The sequence below is a fragment of the Epinephelus moara genome, chromosome 9, assembly GCF_006386435.1.
Source record: "Epinephelus moara isolate mb chromosome 9, YSFRI_EMoa_1.0, whole genome shotgun sequence".
Classification (NCBI taxonomy): Eukaryota; Metazoa; Chordata; class Actinopteri; order Perciformes; family Serranidae; genus Epinephelus; species Epinephelus moara.
The window spans coordinates 35,655,506-35,672,049 of NC_065514.1; the positions used below are offsets into that span (position 1 = coordinate 35,655,506).

The 16,544-nt window shown below is 38.7% G+C and overlaps 1 protein-coding gene across 5 annotated transcripts in view; it reads left to right on the plus strand.

Moving 5' to 3' along the window:
* dennd1a (DENN/MADD domain containing 1A) overlaps nt 1-16,544 on the plus strand; it is a 218,242-nt gene that overhangs the window by 123,214 nt on the left and 78,484 nt on the right. For 4 of the 5 annotated variants that reach the window (XM_050052661.1, XM_050052664.1, XM_050052666.1 and 1 more), the window contains exons 9-11: nt 3,347-3,457; nt 7,382-7,482; nt 8,948-8,993. In XM_050052661.1, coding sequence (XP_049908618.1) covers nt 3,347-3,457; nt 7,382-7,482; nt 8,948-8,993 — 258 coding nt within the window. The remainder of the gene's footprint in view (nt 1-3,346; nt 3,458-7,381; nt 7,483-8,947; nt 8,994-16,544) is intronic. The other variant, XM_050052663.1, reaches the window with a different exon arrangement.

Below are 16,544 nucleotides of genomic sequence, written 5' to 3' on the forward strand. Positions count from 1 at the left end.
CATCTCTGATGAAGAGGATTAAAATTGCTCAAGCAGAAGGACTGGATTGGAAATGTGAACTGAGAAAATATGTGACTGTGTACCGCGGCATAGAACATACCACTACAGGAAAAAGCCCTGCTGAACTCCTCTTTAACCGAAAAATAAGGGGAAAGTTACCAGACATCGGTGAATCACGCACATCAGCGCTGGAGGTACGTGATAGAGATGCAGAGCAGAAAGGAAAGGCAAAATTATATGCTGATGAAAGAAGGGGGGCTCAGTACTCAAAAGTGGACATTGGAGACACGGTACTTATACAGCAGGACAGAGTGGACAAGTTTTCCACACCATTCAACGGAACACCACACAAAATTGTCAGTAAAACAGGAAATCAAGTTGTGGTCGAATTTCCAACAGGAGCACGCTATCGGAGAAACACTACACATGTGAAAAGATATGAGACCACCAGGCATAAGGAAACACAGAGTACACCGGAAGAGACACCAGGAGAGGAGGATAGTGTTCTTGATGCGGACACACAAGCACAGACTAATATCACTCAAACCCCACCCCAGGACACTCAAATGTCAGACATGACAAAAGCCAGACCTCAAAGGGTTAAGAGGGCACCTGAAAGATTTGGCGATTTTTTGTATTGAAGTGAACATTATACAGAGTGTGAATGTATTGTGAAAAGTCTTGCTGAAAAGTTATTGTTGGAAAAAAGAAATCTAGTTATTGAATGGTTATTAATCTAATGAAAGAGTTGACAGGTAAAGCTAATCAATGTGTTCAAGAAAATACTTATGTTTGGTACAATGCAGAGTTTGTTTAAGAGGATAGGTTTATTTCCAAGAAAAGGAGGGATGTCATGTATTGGGTTACGTAGGTCACATGGTTAGAAAAACAGGAAGTTTGGAATCACGGCAGCCCGGAGGCGTGCAATGCGGACTTGTGATGTTACTGTCAGTTTGGACAATAAAGCAAGTAAAAGAAGAAGCTTCATGTCATGATTAGATTCGGAATGCACTGTCTAATTGAGTATTAAGATGGGCACACAACAATATGAACATTATTCCTTAGTCTCTGTGACATATTAGGAGGATTTTATGACTATTTGCTTTAGATTTCTTACATATAGCTCCTTTAAGGGAAAATAATGCAAGTACAGGTAGCATGGGTTAGTTTAGATGCTTGACAGTGGAACATTGTCCAACTTTCTGCGTAGGAGTGGAGACTGAACAACCAGAATGCAAGTTTTCCAGGAGCTGGCTCTTTGTACTCAGATGTCAAATATTTATTATATGAAAAATCCACCGAGAAGTCTTGAAATTTGAGCATGGAAAAGAATGGAATGTTGAAATGGAAAACGTTTAGGAACCCTGAGAGGTGAAAAATGTTTCAAGAAGGAAATGTCCTGTCAGCTCAGAGTGCAGAATTAGTTCCTGGCTCCAGCAGGCTGGTCAGAGTGGTGGTTTTCATATGGTGCAAAGTCCTGTAAGGTGGTGGATACTTTTACACAGAAACAACCATACGAACACAGTAACAGTGTAAACTGTCTGAATTTTAAATAGTGTTAAATGAATTGTGTGAGCGTTTGTCAGGCTCTATGATCAATACTTGGGTGATCAGCTTGAGGTGTTTAGAGTTTGAGTGTGTTACTTGATGACAGCTGATAGAAATGACGAATGGCTTTGGAGGAAAATGATCACTGAATCTTTCAGAGAAAAACATCAGTCTCTTTCATTGATCCTTTTATGGCAGATAGATAATCCTTGTTACTTCATGCCTAGACACTCTTTTTTATGAGTGAAGCTTTGCCTCATTATGCTGCAGTGCAGTGCAGCATAACACATCTGGTATCTTTTGTCTAGTATATTTTGCAGAAACTGCAGATTTTCATACATGCTTATGTTACCAATAGGTACTACTAGCAGTGGTTTCTTACTGGAATTCTATGCTTTGTGTTAAGTAGCTAGTAGGGGTGTAAATCACCAGTTTCATCACAATAAGATATTATATTGAATCTTTGGACAACATTGTGATACTTGCCTCTATCACAAAGTCTGCCAGGATATGATGTGGATTCGATTCAGGGGCCTGCCACTGATATGAGATGATATTATCTGCCCATTTAACACAATCTGTTTTATTAGAAGCTGCTGCCCCTTTATTTTTGCTTTTGGCCATAAAAGATGAAAACAACACTTAAATTATAAGTTCAGTGAAGTTTACTTTAAATTGACACCACTAACACACATTAAACAGCACATGGAATAAGGTAGCCATCAGGGCTTTCTGGCTTAAAGCCCTGAAGGCAAACTTCTCCCAACAGCCATAAAACATGGACTAAGAACATCATTTAACAAAAGTATTAAATTCAGCTCAGTAATTACAGTCAAGGTTCATGGACAAAACAATTGTTTTTTGCTAGTCACCCATCATTAGGCTAAGCATGTTTACAGTACATTGCATAAATTAGCCTAGCCGCTAGCAGACTTCTCCTCTACTTATAGCTTAACAGATCACAAATAATGTTAGTATTTTTTTTCCTCAATGCTGGTTTAAGTAGCTGCATCTCCTGACAGAACAGCATAGTTGTATTTCAGCCTACATGTACATTTTTTCAGCTGAACATCGTTAAAATAGAGCAGCTAACATTACTGTTGTGAGAAGTTAGCAGAGTGAGATGCCCAACCAGGCAGGTGCGCTCCATAATGGAAAATATTTCCACACTGCTACCGAGTAAATACCTTTATTCACGTTGTCTTTCTCTTGGCTGCCTGCCATCTGCCTGCTGCTGTTTGAGGGTGACACAGAATTTCAAAGTAACTTAAAGATGATGATATGGATCATTGGTTTCACTTTGCATGGATGATATTGGATCATTGATCATTGAACTGATATATCTATCCAGATAAATGAATTGTCCCCATCCCCCAGCCCCCCCCCCAATATCAGTCAAAGTGGATGCTATACTTACATGTTCACCACTTTACCTTGAAGTCATATAGCTTTTTCCTTTGGCACAACATTTTCTCGACTGTAGAACTCCTGTATTCTGCGATCTGTGGCATTAATACAGTGTACAGTGTACTTGTACCCTCCCCCAATACAAATATATTTATTGTTATTACACTGTTTTAAATGCACAAATTAAATGAACTGTCAGATTACATTTCATTGAAATTGTATTCATATTATTTTTTGTAATTAATAAACAAATTGCATTAAATTGATTGAATACTAAGTTTTAACAAGAACCAAAGTTTGTAGCATTTATACTGAAGCATGTTTTACTGGACTTAACCATCACAACTAACTCTCCTATTTGTTTTTCTCTCACTGTGTTTGACCTTTGCAGAGAAACCTAACAGAGTACTTTGTAGCAGTAGATGTCAATAACATGCTTCATCTGTACGCTAGTATGCTTTATGAACGTCGAATCCTCATCTGCTGTAGCAAACTAAGCACTGTAAGTAGAGTCTTCTTTCTGTTTCTTCTCTCTTCTACAGCTTTGCCATTGTTGCTCTCTTTGAAATATTCTGGTTATAAAGAGGTCTGTTACTGTCTATAGTTTATAAGACCACTGCATTTACCATGTGACCTCTCTGAAAAGAGTTTACAAAATGTGTTCTCTAAGATGTCATTTTGATACTTTAGAATGAAATGTTGCTATTTGGAGATGTCTCTGTTTTTTTGAGGTGTTTTTTTCCCTAACATTGAATGTACAATATGTAAGCAAAAGCCTGAATTGGAAATTGGATTCATGCAAAACAAAGTAAGCTGATAGTAGCAACCAATTTGTGTATTGATAAACCAATGTCAGACAGTACATCTGTTGATAACTGAAACAAACTTTTCAAAAGAAAATCAGAGATCTCGTTAGAAATGTGAAATTGTCATTAATTTACTTGACACTGGCCACTTTTAAGTGGACATGGTCATAGTCAAAAATAAAAATGTTAGATAGATATGAAGAGGTCCCCTCCTGCACATTAGTTCATTACAGTCATCTTCTTTTTACTGTAATTGCAAACTGAACAGGACAGTTGGGTGTCGTTAAGGGGAGAAAAAAACTTCTAAACTTCAAACAGCTTATTGAGAACAGCTTTGGCTACACAGTGGTAATGACCTTATGTAGCCTGATTTTCACGTTCCATTTTTGGTTGAGACAGGCAGTTTAAAGAATGGAATGTGAGCTCTTCCTTGTTGCAGAAATGCATGAAGTTAATATGTACACCTCAGAGTAACTGAAGCTGGCCAATGCTGCTGAAACACCAATGTGCCATCATGGCTGTATATGAAATAGTGTGAAAGCGAATAAGAATAATGGAATGGATGCAATAACCCAACAACACTTAAGCCTAGTTCAGACCAAAGATTAGCAATGGGACAAAAATCGTTTTAGAGCGTAGCAGCGAAAAATTGCAGAGGTGTGAACTGGCCAGTTTTTCCATCACTACTACAAATGCAACTGTAGCCAGTATCTCACTAACACTGTCCTCATTCATATTTTAAGAAGCTACGAGTTATATTCAGCCACAAAATAAGCCTGAAAAGCCGGAAATCAGAATGGAAGTACAGAGAGTTGTTGCATAGAGATGATACACTATCTCATCTAGTTGCATTGGTGTTAGGGATGCACGATAATATCAGCACATCATTGATATCGACCAATACCGGCTTTAAAATATACTAGAAGAGTGCACTAAGGACACTAAGGCTTTATTTATCTTGACAAAAGAAAATGCTAAAATTTGAATTTTTTTAATCTACATCAAAACAGTGTTTATTTAGTTTGTTTTGATTCATCTTGTTTTTAGCCAGGAAGGTCCCATTGAGATACAAGATCTCTTCTTCCAGGGTGTCCTGGTCAAGTTTCACTTAAATTAAATAATGTCAAATGCTAAAACACATACAAAACATAAAAGCAACACAAGGAAAAATAGTGAGAGAGAAAATATATAAAATATATATATATTCACATTCCACCCAGGTCAAGGCCTAGTTAAAGCAGCAACATGTGTCCTTAAGTGCAGTTTTTAAAAGGCCTTCAAACATTTTCAAGCAAGAGAGTGCTTCAAAGGTAACAACATTTTGGAGCTTGTTTCATGCTAAGGGTGCACAAGAAAAGTAAAGAGTTTTACCAAGCTGTGAGTGCACCCTAGGGATATTTAAAAAAAAAAAAATGTTTTGGAGAACGAGTGAAAAAGTTGCTGTTATAAAAAGATGAAAGGCTACAGATATGAGTAGTTAACCGAATACTGCCATGGCAATAAATAACAGCAAGTACATTTTTCTCCTCTGAAACAAAAAGGACCCTTTTAAACATTTATATAAGATGCAGTGGTGAGTGTGTGGGCCTGCATTTGTGACATAATGTCATTACATTATGTCACAAATGATGATATGCAGAATCCAGCTTGGATGAGACTGCATGCCGTTAAATCACATCACCATATTCAATGATAGATGGTCATGTCGATTTTTGGAGAATACCTAAATCTGGGGAATATATGTGGTCAGAATTACGAATGCATGATAATATGGGCACATCATCAGTATCGGCCAATATTGGCTTTAAAATGAATTAATATCAGAATCAGGCAACATGCTTTCTCTTATTTTACACAATGAAGGACCATTGAAAACACATTGAAAATACATTGAAAATAGGGCCGTAACGGTACATGTATTTGTGTCGAACCGTTCGGTACGTGACTAGGTTCGGCACGACCCTGTACCGAATTATTGGGCGCAGGATATTATTTTATTTTATTTTGTTTTATTTTAATTCCGTTTTTGCGAGCTGAACCATTTAAAATATCTAGTTCCCCGACGGACATAATTGAGTGACGGACCGAGTCCGACCGTAAATCTCCGCTTTCACTTTGTGCAGCGCATTCTCGCATTTTGACAACATGGCAAGTGAGCCTGACGAACCTGAAGACCCACCCGCAAACCTTAAGTCCTCCGTTTGGGAACACTTTGGTTTCAGGGTAAAATACGAAGATGGAAATAAACAAGTTGACAAGACAAAAGCAGTGTGCCGACACTGCAGAACAGCGGTCGGGTATGTACTTGGAAACACGTCTAACATGCTAACGCATCTAAAGCGACACCACCCGAGTTTGAACGTTAACCGGCACGACTAGAAAAAGCAATCTGGTGCAAACTACGATATCGTCGTCGTTTAAAAAGAAAGAGCGTTTCCCTGACCATCGCGCTAAAGAAATAACCAACGCCATTGGAGTTGAGTAAAATTGTTTAAGCTGCACTTTAGATATAAGCATGTTTTGTTTACTGCACTTTAACAAAGTGGGAAAGCTAAGTAAGTTCCTAGTAAAACTGAATCTGAGCAGGCTTTAAAGCTGACCAGCTGCACTATACTTTTTATTTTAATTGAGTAAAACTGTTAAAGCAGAAATGTATATTTATATTTTTCATTCAAAAAATGTGTTAAAAAAACAGCAGGATTTTATTTTTCACTTTTATATTTCTATTTTCATTCAAACAATGTGAAAAAGCAGGATTTTATATATATTTGTTTCATTCAAAAATTGTGTAAAAAGAGTTAACTGCTGTGGTGGTATGTTTTAATAAGGTTACCAATAAGTAAAAGATATTTAATAGTTGTCTATTTTTTTCATTACTGTACCGAAAAAAACCGAACCGTGACTTGTGTACCGAGGTACATACCGAACCGTGATTTTTGTGTACTGTTACACCCCTAATTAAAAAGCATTCTACTTAATGTCTCCATTTGCTGGTGGGTCATCACGATATGAGTATGCATGCTTAATACGGTGGTAATTCCACTTTCAGAAGAGACTTGATGATCACTAAAATTAGATGGGGAAAAAAGTGGATATATCTATCGGTATTGGTTATCGGCCAAATGATTTGACATAAAATATAATAGGGGAAACACTGATGTTTCACAAAATGTTAATGTTAATAAGAAATGTTTCGATATTCATATTGTTTAAATTGCCTCATTAATCAAATAATGGAAAAATAATCGATAATCGAAAAAATAATCATTAAACTCATCGAAAAATGAATCGTTAGATTAGTCGATTAATCGAAAAAATAATCGCTAGATTAATCGTTAGAAAAATAATGGTTTGGGACAGCCCTGGTTTCAAGCAGTCTTGTAGTGAATCTTTGGTCTGAACTGTTAAGTAAAATATATTTTTCTCTCCATGACACATGCTGGGCTCCAAAGCTTACAAAGTCTCACACATGCCATCCTAAACAATGACACACGATCTCATATATTTATTAATATGTGTATTATAATATTCCTGAAGTGCATTTTAAATTGTCAGTGCACATAAAGAGCGGCTATGTGAAATCACATATCTTCGTATTTGATATTTGTCTTTTTCCACAGTTAACAGCTTGTGTCCATGGGTCGACAGACATGTTATATCCAATGCACTGGCAACATGTTTACATTCCTGTCCTGCCTCAACACCTATTAGACTACTGCTGGTGAGTATCCTCACTGTTATCTACACTCCAGATCTGTCATTTTTATATCCAAGTCCATGTTTTATCTGCATGTTATGATGATGATGATGATGATGATGGCTTTATATTAAAATTTAGGTTACAAAGGGCTAAACATAAATAGTGGACCTTTATTTACCTTGACTTTATTTCTACTTGTCCTTTTTTTGTTATAAGTGTATTATGCCATAAACATCGTCCTGTGTTCTGATCTGCTAGTTTTAATTGGCTGTTAATACACACAACACATCCTCTATGCTTACCTGTTGCCTCGATCTTTCACATTAACAATCTTCCAGAAGATAACAGGGTGGGCATTTAATCACTGTATCAGCAGCTCTTAAAATTTAAAAAGCACTGGATTTAATCTCTGGGGGGGACTTATAAGGCATTAAAATATCTCCGATTGAATGTACAGAGGTCTATTTTCTGTTGCCTGCTGTAGGCAGGGGATTATTAAGTGTTTGTCTATGTGATTCGGGGCTGTCAGGATATGTTAAACATTTGATGTGATGTGACAATGGATTGGGCTGCAGGAGGCTGTTTTAAGGCTCATTTATGCTCAACGTTAAATACGGATCCGGATACGGATGGAGCCTTCTGTCCGTGCTCCGTGTTCATTTCGTCCGTATTTCTGCACGTTTCCATAAAGCTTACGGATACGGGCCAAACGGAGCAGTACCACCGGGAACCGTGGGGGCAGTGTTGCTGTCACTACCCGATACGAAGCTCTAGTGAGACACGAAGAAGAAATAACAATTCAATTTCTTTCATCGGCAGTAATAGAGAAAAGAATTCTCCTTCCTCCAGTCGCGATGTATTTAACAGCCTCACCAACCACCGCCTCCTACAACGCTGCCCCCGTTTTTGTCTTTTATGCAAGAGGTACATTATCAATATCTCCTCCACGGTCACCATGTTTGTTTTTGAGTTTGTTGTGGATATATTGTTTAACATCCATGCCAATGTAAAGGACGCATGGAAGTATGTGGGCAGTGACGGTAACATCGTTTGAAACAGACGTATACATTTTCGTACGTAAAGGGAGCATAAATGAGCCCTTAGTCAGCATTCAACACTCATGCGAGCTACAGTAGCTAATAAGCTGTGAATGTTATCTACACACAGCATGACCGTGCTTATTTGTTGTCTAACATAGTACATTTGGTTATATTATAGTCACATTAATGTCATTAACACTTTAACTGCATAACAAATACAAAGATGCTAAACAGATTTACAAACATCACTCCATGCTTCTTTGTGGTTGTAGTCCAGGAGATCAGAGTGAGCATTTGAAGAACACTGGATGACCAGGTTTTAATATTTGCCAGACAAAGCCTGACATGCTTTGCAGGATATTGAGGGACTGCTGCGTTTAAGTTCCATAACTAAGCTGTTATCTCAGGAATCAATGTTCTAACTATGAAACTTGCTCTTTTTTCAGTGCCCCAATGCCCTACCTCATCGGAGTACATTCCAGCCTGATGGAGGTAGGTGTCTCAGGTACCAGGGGTCTATTCCTGAAAAAAGATTTACAGACTGAGTCTGACCCTGAACTCTGAGATCAAAAATTCAGAGTTTCGGATCCAGAACAGTTGATCAGAGTCACTTTAACTCTGAGTAGGTTCATTGTGAGTTTAGCTTGTGGGGGGTAAATGAAGAAAAACGATCAGTGGAGCTCTGACACCAAGATTCACCATGGCAACAGGTAAATAAAAGGCAGAGCCTCCATTTTGATCCAGTGAACGCATTAATGCATGTATATGCAGACTGTGCACATTTATATTAGAAAAAACAGTGAAAAGTGTTGATAACTCAACACAATAAAGTTGTAGTCAGTGGTTTCCATTAATTCATCATTTAGGCCATAGTCTACGTTACATTTTAAATACATTTGTTGAGATTTAATCTGACTGGGGGAAAACACTAGAGCCAACAACAACAGTTTAAACTGAGATGACACATGATCTGTGATAAACATGTTAGTACTGAACTGATCTAACAGACTGACAGCTGTCTGCAGTGTTATTATAAACAAGAAGAACATGCAGAGGTTTCATTGTGAGCTGAGGGTGACTTGATGCTGGGTGATATTTGAATGTGGGGGAGAAAACCTGCTGTTCAAAGAAATGACTGACAGCTTAAAACCTGTGACTTTAGATAGCACCAAGTAACAAACTAATATCCAACCAGAATTTTGATTCTGACATCAGTAAACCTCAGCTAATAACTGTGCTTGGATCCGTGCTTTGATACAGAATGAATGAATGTCAATCAGTCAATCAACCAATCCATTTTATTCATAAAGCCCAGGATCACAAATCACAATTTGCCTCAGAGGGCTTTACAGCATACGTCATCCCTCTGTCCTTAGGACCCTCGCAGCGGATAAGGAAAAACTCCCCCAAAAAACCCTTTTAACGGGGGGAAAAAATGGTGGAAACCTCAGGAAGAGCAACTGAGGAGGGATCCCTCTTCCAGGACGGACAGATGTGCAATAGATGTCGTACAGAACAGATCAACATGATAAACAGTAATCTGTATGACACAATAAGCCAAATAGAGGGACAGAGAGAGATGCAGGACAGACGGTAATTATAATAGCTTACAACAACATTAATTAAAGTAATAATATTATAATAATAATTACGGCTATTGTGGTACAATATGTTGAAAGTATATATTAATATCTGATAGTATACATATGTGACAATAATTGTATGATAACAGTAGAAATATGACTAATGATAACAGCAGCAGGAGGCATCAGGCAGGACCACGGCAGCAGCACAACCACACACGTCACACTATCCAGGCACCGCTGCGATATAAGTTAACCTGTGAGACAGTGGTGGACAAAGGCTTCGGAGAAGAAGCCGAGTTAGTGACATGCAATACAGCTGAGTTAGCGAGATGCAGTAACAGGACATGAGTGTTAGCAAAGGAGAGAGGGAGAGAGAGAGAGAAGGTGCTCGATGTATTATAGGAGGTCCCCCAGCAGACTAGGCCTAAGTCAGCCTAACTAGGGGCTGGTACAAGGCAATCCTGAGCCAGCCCTAACTATAAGCTTTATCAAAGAGGAAAGTCTTAAGTCCAGTCTTAAATGTGGAGACGGTGTCTGCCTCCCGGACCGCAACAGGAAGATAATTCCACAGGAGAGGAGCCTGATAGCTGAAGGCTCTGGCTCCAGATCTACTTTTGGAGACTTTAGAGACCACGAGTAACCCTGCATTCTCAGAGCGCAGTGTTCTGGTGGGATAATATGGCACTATGAGCTCTTTAAGATATGACGGGGCGTGACCATTTAAAGCTTTGTAAGTTAACAGTAGGATTTTAAATTCAGTTCTGGATTTTACAGGGAGCCAGTGCAGAGAAGCTAAAGCAGAAGAAATATGATCTTGTTTCTTAGATCCTGTCAGTATGTGTGCCGCTGCGTTCTGAATTAGCTGGAGAGTTTTTAAAGACTTATTAGAGCTACCTGATAATAGGGGGTTACAGTAATCCAGCCCAGAGGTAACAAAAGCATGGACCAATTTTTCTGCATCTTTTTGGGTCAGGATAGGCCTAATTTTCGCAATATTACGCAGATGAAAAAACGCAGTCCGTGAGGTTTGTTTTAAATGAGAATTAAAAGACAAATCTTGGTCAAATATTACTCCGAGGTTTCTTACGGTAGTGCTAGAGGCCAGAGAAATGCCATCCAGAGAAACTATGTCATCAGATAAAGAGTCTCTGAGTTGTTTGGGGCCAAGAACAATAACTTGCATTTTGTCTGAATTTAACATCAGGTAATTGGTGCTTATCTAGGTCTTTATGTCTTTAAGGCATTTTTGAAGTTTTGTTAATTGATCAGTTTCTTCTGGCTCTATCGATCAATACAATTGTGTATCATCCGCATAACAATGGAAATTTACAGAGTGATTTCTAATGACGTTACCTAAGGGAAGCATATATAGAGTGAATAGGATTGGTCCGAGCACAGAACCTTGTGGAACTCCAAAACAAACTTTAGTACGTAGAGATGATTCATCATTAACATGAACAAACTGAAAATGATCAGATAAATAAGATTTAAACCAGCTTAGTGCAGAATCTTTAGGCCAATAAAATGTTCCAGTCTCTGCAGCAGAATTTGATGGTCAATTGTGTCAAATGCCGCACTAAGATCTAATAAAACAAGTATAGAGACGAGTCCTTTGTCTGAAGCAATCAGAAGATCATTTGTGATTTTAACTAGTGCTGTCTCAGTGCTATGATGCACTCTAAATCCTGACTGAAATTCTTCAAGTAAATTATTATCATGCAGAAAATCACACAGCTAGTCTGCGACTACTTTCTCAAGGATCTTGGTCTATAGTTGGCTAACACCTCAGGATCCAGGGTGGGCTTTTTTAGAAGAGGTTTAATTACAGCTACCTTAAAGGACTGTGGTACATAGCCTGTTAATAAAGATATATTGATCATGTCTAATATATGAGTGTTACGGTAAGACTTCCTTAAGTAGCCTAGTTGGGATGGGGTCTAAGAGACACGATGATTTAGATGATGAAATCATTGCGGTCAATTGTTGAAGAGAAATCGGGGAGAAGCTATCTAGATATGTATTAGGTCTTACAGCTGTGTTTGAGGGTAGATTGGTTCCATTTGTGGGCAGGAGGTCATGAATTTTGCCTCTAATAGTCAGAATTTTGTCATTAAAAAAGCTCATAAAATCATTACTGCTAAAGGCTAAAGGACTACAAGGCTCAATAGAGCTGTGACTCTCAGTCAGCCTGGCTACAGTGCTGAAAAGAAACCTGGGGTTGTTCTTATGCTCTTTTATTAATGCTGAGTAATAGTTTGCCCTGGCACTGCGGAGGCCCTTCTTATACGTTTTGAGACTTTGTTCCCAGACTAAACGAGATTCTTCCAGTTTTGTTAATCGCCAATTCCTTTCAAATTTTCGTGATATTTGTTTTAATTTTCAGGTTCAGTTGTACCAAGGAGCGAACTTTCTTTGCTTTGTTAACTTCTTTTTAAGAAGTGCTACAGAGTCGAGTGTTGTTCGCAGCAAGCCTGCAGTGCTATCGACAAGATGATCAATTCGGGAGAGTTTAAAGTCGGTACGGGAAACCTCTGTTACAGAAGGACATGGTATTAGATTTAACATCGATGCGATCATTTCCTTAACTTTTGCGACAGCACTATCTGATAAACATCTAGTATAGTAACTGTTGCTGAGTGGCTTGTAATCAAGTAAAAAGAAATCAAAAGTTAAAAAATAATGATCTGATAGAGAGGGATTCTGTGGAAAGACTGTGAGGTTATCAATTTCAATTCCATAGGTCAGAACTAGATCGAAGGTATGGCTACAACAGTGAGTGGGTTTATGTACACCCTGACTGAAGCCAGTGGTGTCTAATAATGAGATAAACGCAGTAGCCAGGGAGTCATTATCAACGTCAACATGAATGTTAAAATCACCTACAATAATAACTTAATTTGATTTAAGAACTAAACTGGATAAAAACTCTGAGAATTCAGATACAAATTCAGAATACGGGCCAGCAGCCTGGTACACTATAACAAATAACAGTGGCTGCAAGGTTTTCCATGTCGGATGTAAAAGACTAAAAACAAGGCTTTCAAAGGAATTATAATCTAGTTTAGGTTTAGGGCTGATTAACAGACTAGAGTTAAAAGTGGCTGCAACTCCCCCTCCTCAGCCGCTGCCTCGAGGAATGTGGGTATTATTATGACTGGGAGGAGTGGATTCATTTAGACTGACATATTCATCTTGACACAGCCAGGTTTCAGTGAGGCTGAGTAAATCAATATGATTATCTGATATTAATTCGTTGACTAACACTGCTTTAGATGACAGAGACCTGATATTTAACAGTCCACATTTAATTCTCCTATTTTGTCTTTCTGTCACAGAGGAGGTTTTAATTTTTATTATTATTAGGTTGTTATGCAAAACTCCTCTTTGTTTAATTTTAGATTTAGATAATTTAGGTGGTCAGGGGACAGACACCGTTTGTATAACACTATGTGTGGTTAACTGCTCTAGAAGCTCAGAGAAGCGTGTAAGACTGCGACTCTGATTCCTGGTCTCAACTCTGGGTTGTCAGGGATTTGAATTACTAATAAATATGGCCAGATTTCTAGATATGAGAGCAGCTCCATCCAAAGTGGGATGAATGCTGTCTCTCCTAATCAGACCAGGTTTTCCCCAGAAAGTTTGCCAATGATTAACGAAACCTACATCATTTGCTGGACACCACCTGGACAGTCAGCGATTAAATGATGACATGTGGCTAAACATCTCATCAGTGGTCCGATTTTGGAGGGGTCCAGAGAAAACTATGGAGTCCGACATAATTTTAGCATTTTCACACACCGAGGCAACATTCATTTTTGTGACCTCCGAGTGGCGTAACCGGGTGTCATTGCCGCCGACGTGAATAACAATCTTATTAAATCTACCTTTAGCCTTAGCCAGCAGTTTTAAATTTGACTCAGTGTTGCCCGTTCTGGCCCCAGGGATACATTTGACTATGGCCGCTGGTGTTGCTAACTTCATGTTTTTCAAAATAGAGCTGCCAATGATCAGAGTTTTCTCAGAGTTCTGCAAATTAAAAAAAATAACAATACAGGCAGTAACACATTGAAAATATTGATGGGATACATGGCAAGGGGCAGAAAACCAAAGACAGACAAGGGGGAACAGAAAGGAAAACGAGGAAATGAGTAAGTAAATAAAGATAATGATAGATAGATAAATAGAGAGACAGACGAAAGAGAAAAGGAAAAAAGAACAGTCAGCGGGATCAGTAAGTACAATGTACATACAGGAATACCCAGAATTCACATCTCAAATTAGGCCTGGGAAGGAAAGGAGCAGGTTCTACCGGTAGGCTATATCCTCTAGTGTTTGTTAGGTGAGATGTTGAACCTTTTGACATAATCAAAAAAAGGGAGCCACCGTTTCAAAATCTTCCTAGATGAGCCCCCCAGAGTGTACTTAATCTTTTCCAATTTAAGGAATTTAAGAATATCTGTAATCCAACGTAAATGAGAGGGAGGACTTTTGGCTTTCCAGTTGAGGAGTATTAAATGTCCTGCCAACAAGGTTACAAAGGCTATAGTTTGTTTCTTAGATGTAGACCGAGAGAAAGAGTGGGACACACCCAATAAAATCGTGAACGGGTTTGGTGTAACTGTTTCTTTAAAACTATATGATACAGTTTTAAAAACCTCCGTCTAGTCATAATGCAAAGCTGGACATAGTCAGAACATGTGTATGTGATTTGCTGGGGAATGCTGACAGCAATTACGTGCAGGAGGCACATTACTGAAAATTTTAGATAGTCTAGCATTGGTGTAGTGGGTGCGATGTACAATTTTACATCATATAAATGCATGTCTTGCACAAATAGAGGACTTATGGTCCTAGTGTGAAATGTCAGACCTCAGTTCATCAGAAATTTCTTCTCCCAAGTCCACCCTCCCACAAGGTCCTGATGGGGTCAGATGTTTGCCGGCGTATGAGGTGAATTCTATTGTAAATCACTGAAATGAATCGCTATAAAGAGTTGACTGGTGTCAAGAAGTCATCAAGAGGTGTTCAGAGAAAAGAAGTCCAGATTGCTCAGAAGTCAGAACAACCATGATGAGGGTGCTCTTTGGCAGGGGACCCAAAAATACAAAAAAGAAAAAATAAATAAATATATATATGTATATATATATATATATATATATATATATATATATATACATACATATACATATGTATAAAAAAAGAGTAAAAGAATAAAAAAATAAATGAAAGAGTAAAAAATAAACAAAATTAACAAAGAATTAGAGGGCAAAAACTCATAATTCTAAATGTATATACAGTGGGTACGGAAAGTATTCAGACCCCTTTAAATTTTTCACTCTTTGTTTCATTGCAGCCATTTGCTAAAATCAAAAAAGTTCATTTTATTCCTCATGAATGTACACTCAGCACCCCATCTTGACAGAAAAAAACAGAAATGTAGAAATTTTTGCAAATTTATTAAAAAAGAAAAACTGAAATATCACATGGTCATAAGTATTCAGACCCTTTGCTGTGACACCCATATTTAACTCACATGCTGTCCATTTCTTCTGATCCTCCTTGAGATGGTTCTGCTCCTTCATTGGAGTCCAGCTGTGTTTAATTAAACTGATTGGACTTGATTAGGAAAGGCACACACCTGTCTATATAAGACCTTACAGCTCACAGTGCATGTCAGAGCAAATGAGAATCATGAGGTCGAAGGAACTGCCCAAGGAGCTCAGAGACAGAATTGTGGCAAGGCACAGATCTGGCCAAGGTTACAAAAGAATTTCTGCAGCACTCAAGGTTCCTAAGAGCACAGTGGCCTCCATAATCCTTAAATGGAAGAAGTTTGGGACGACCAGAACTCTTCCTAGACCTGGCCGTCCAGCCAAACTGAGCAATCGTGGGAGAAGAGCCTTGGTGAGAGAGGTAAAGAAGAACCCAAAGATCACTGTGGCTGAACTCCAGAGATGCAGTAGGGAGATGGGAGAAAGTTCCACAAAGTCAACTATCACTGCAGCCCTCCACCAGTCGGGGCTTTATGGCAGAGTGGCCCGACGGAAGCCTCTCCTCAGTGCAAGACATATGAAAGCCCGCATAGAGTTTGCCAAAAAACACATGAAGGACTCCCAGACTATGAGAAATAAGATTCTCTGGTCTGATGAGACCAAGATTGAACTTTTTGGCGTTAATTCTAAGCGGTATGTGTGGAGAAAACCAGGCACTGCTCATCACCTGCCCAATACAGTCCCAACAGTGAAACATGGTGGTGGCAGCATCATGCTATGGGGGTGTTTTTCAGCTGCAGGGACAGGACGACTGGTTGCAATTGAAGGAAAGATGAATGCGGCCAAGTACAGAGATATCCTGGAAGAAAACCTCTTCCAGAGTGCTCAGGACCTCAGACTGGGCCGAAGGTTCACCTTCCAACAAGACAATGACCCTAAGCACACAGCTAAAATGACAAAGGAGT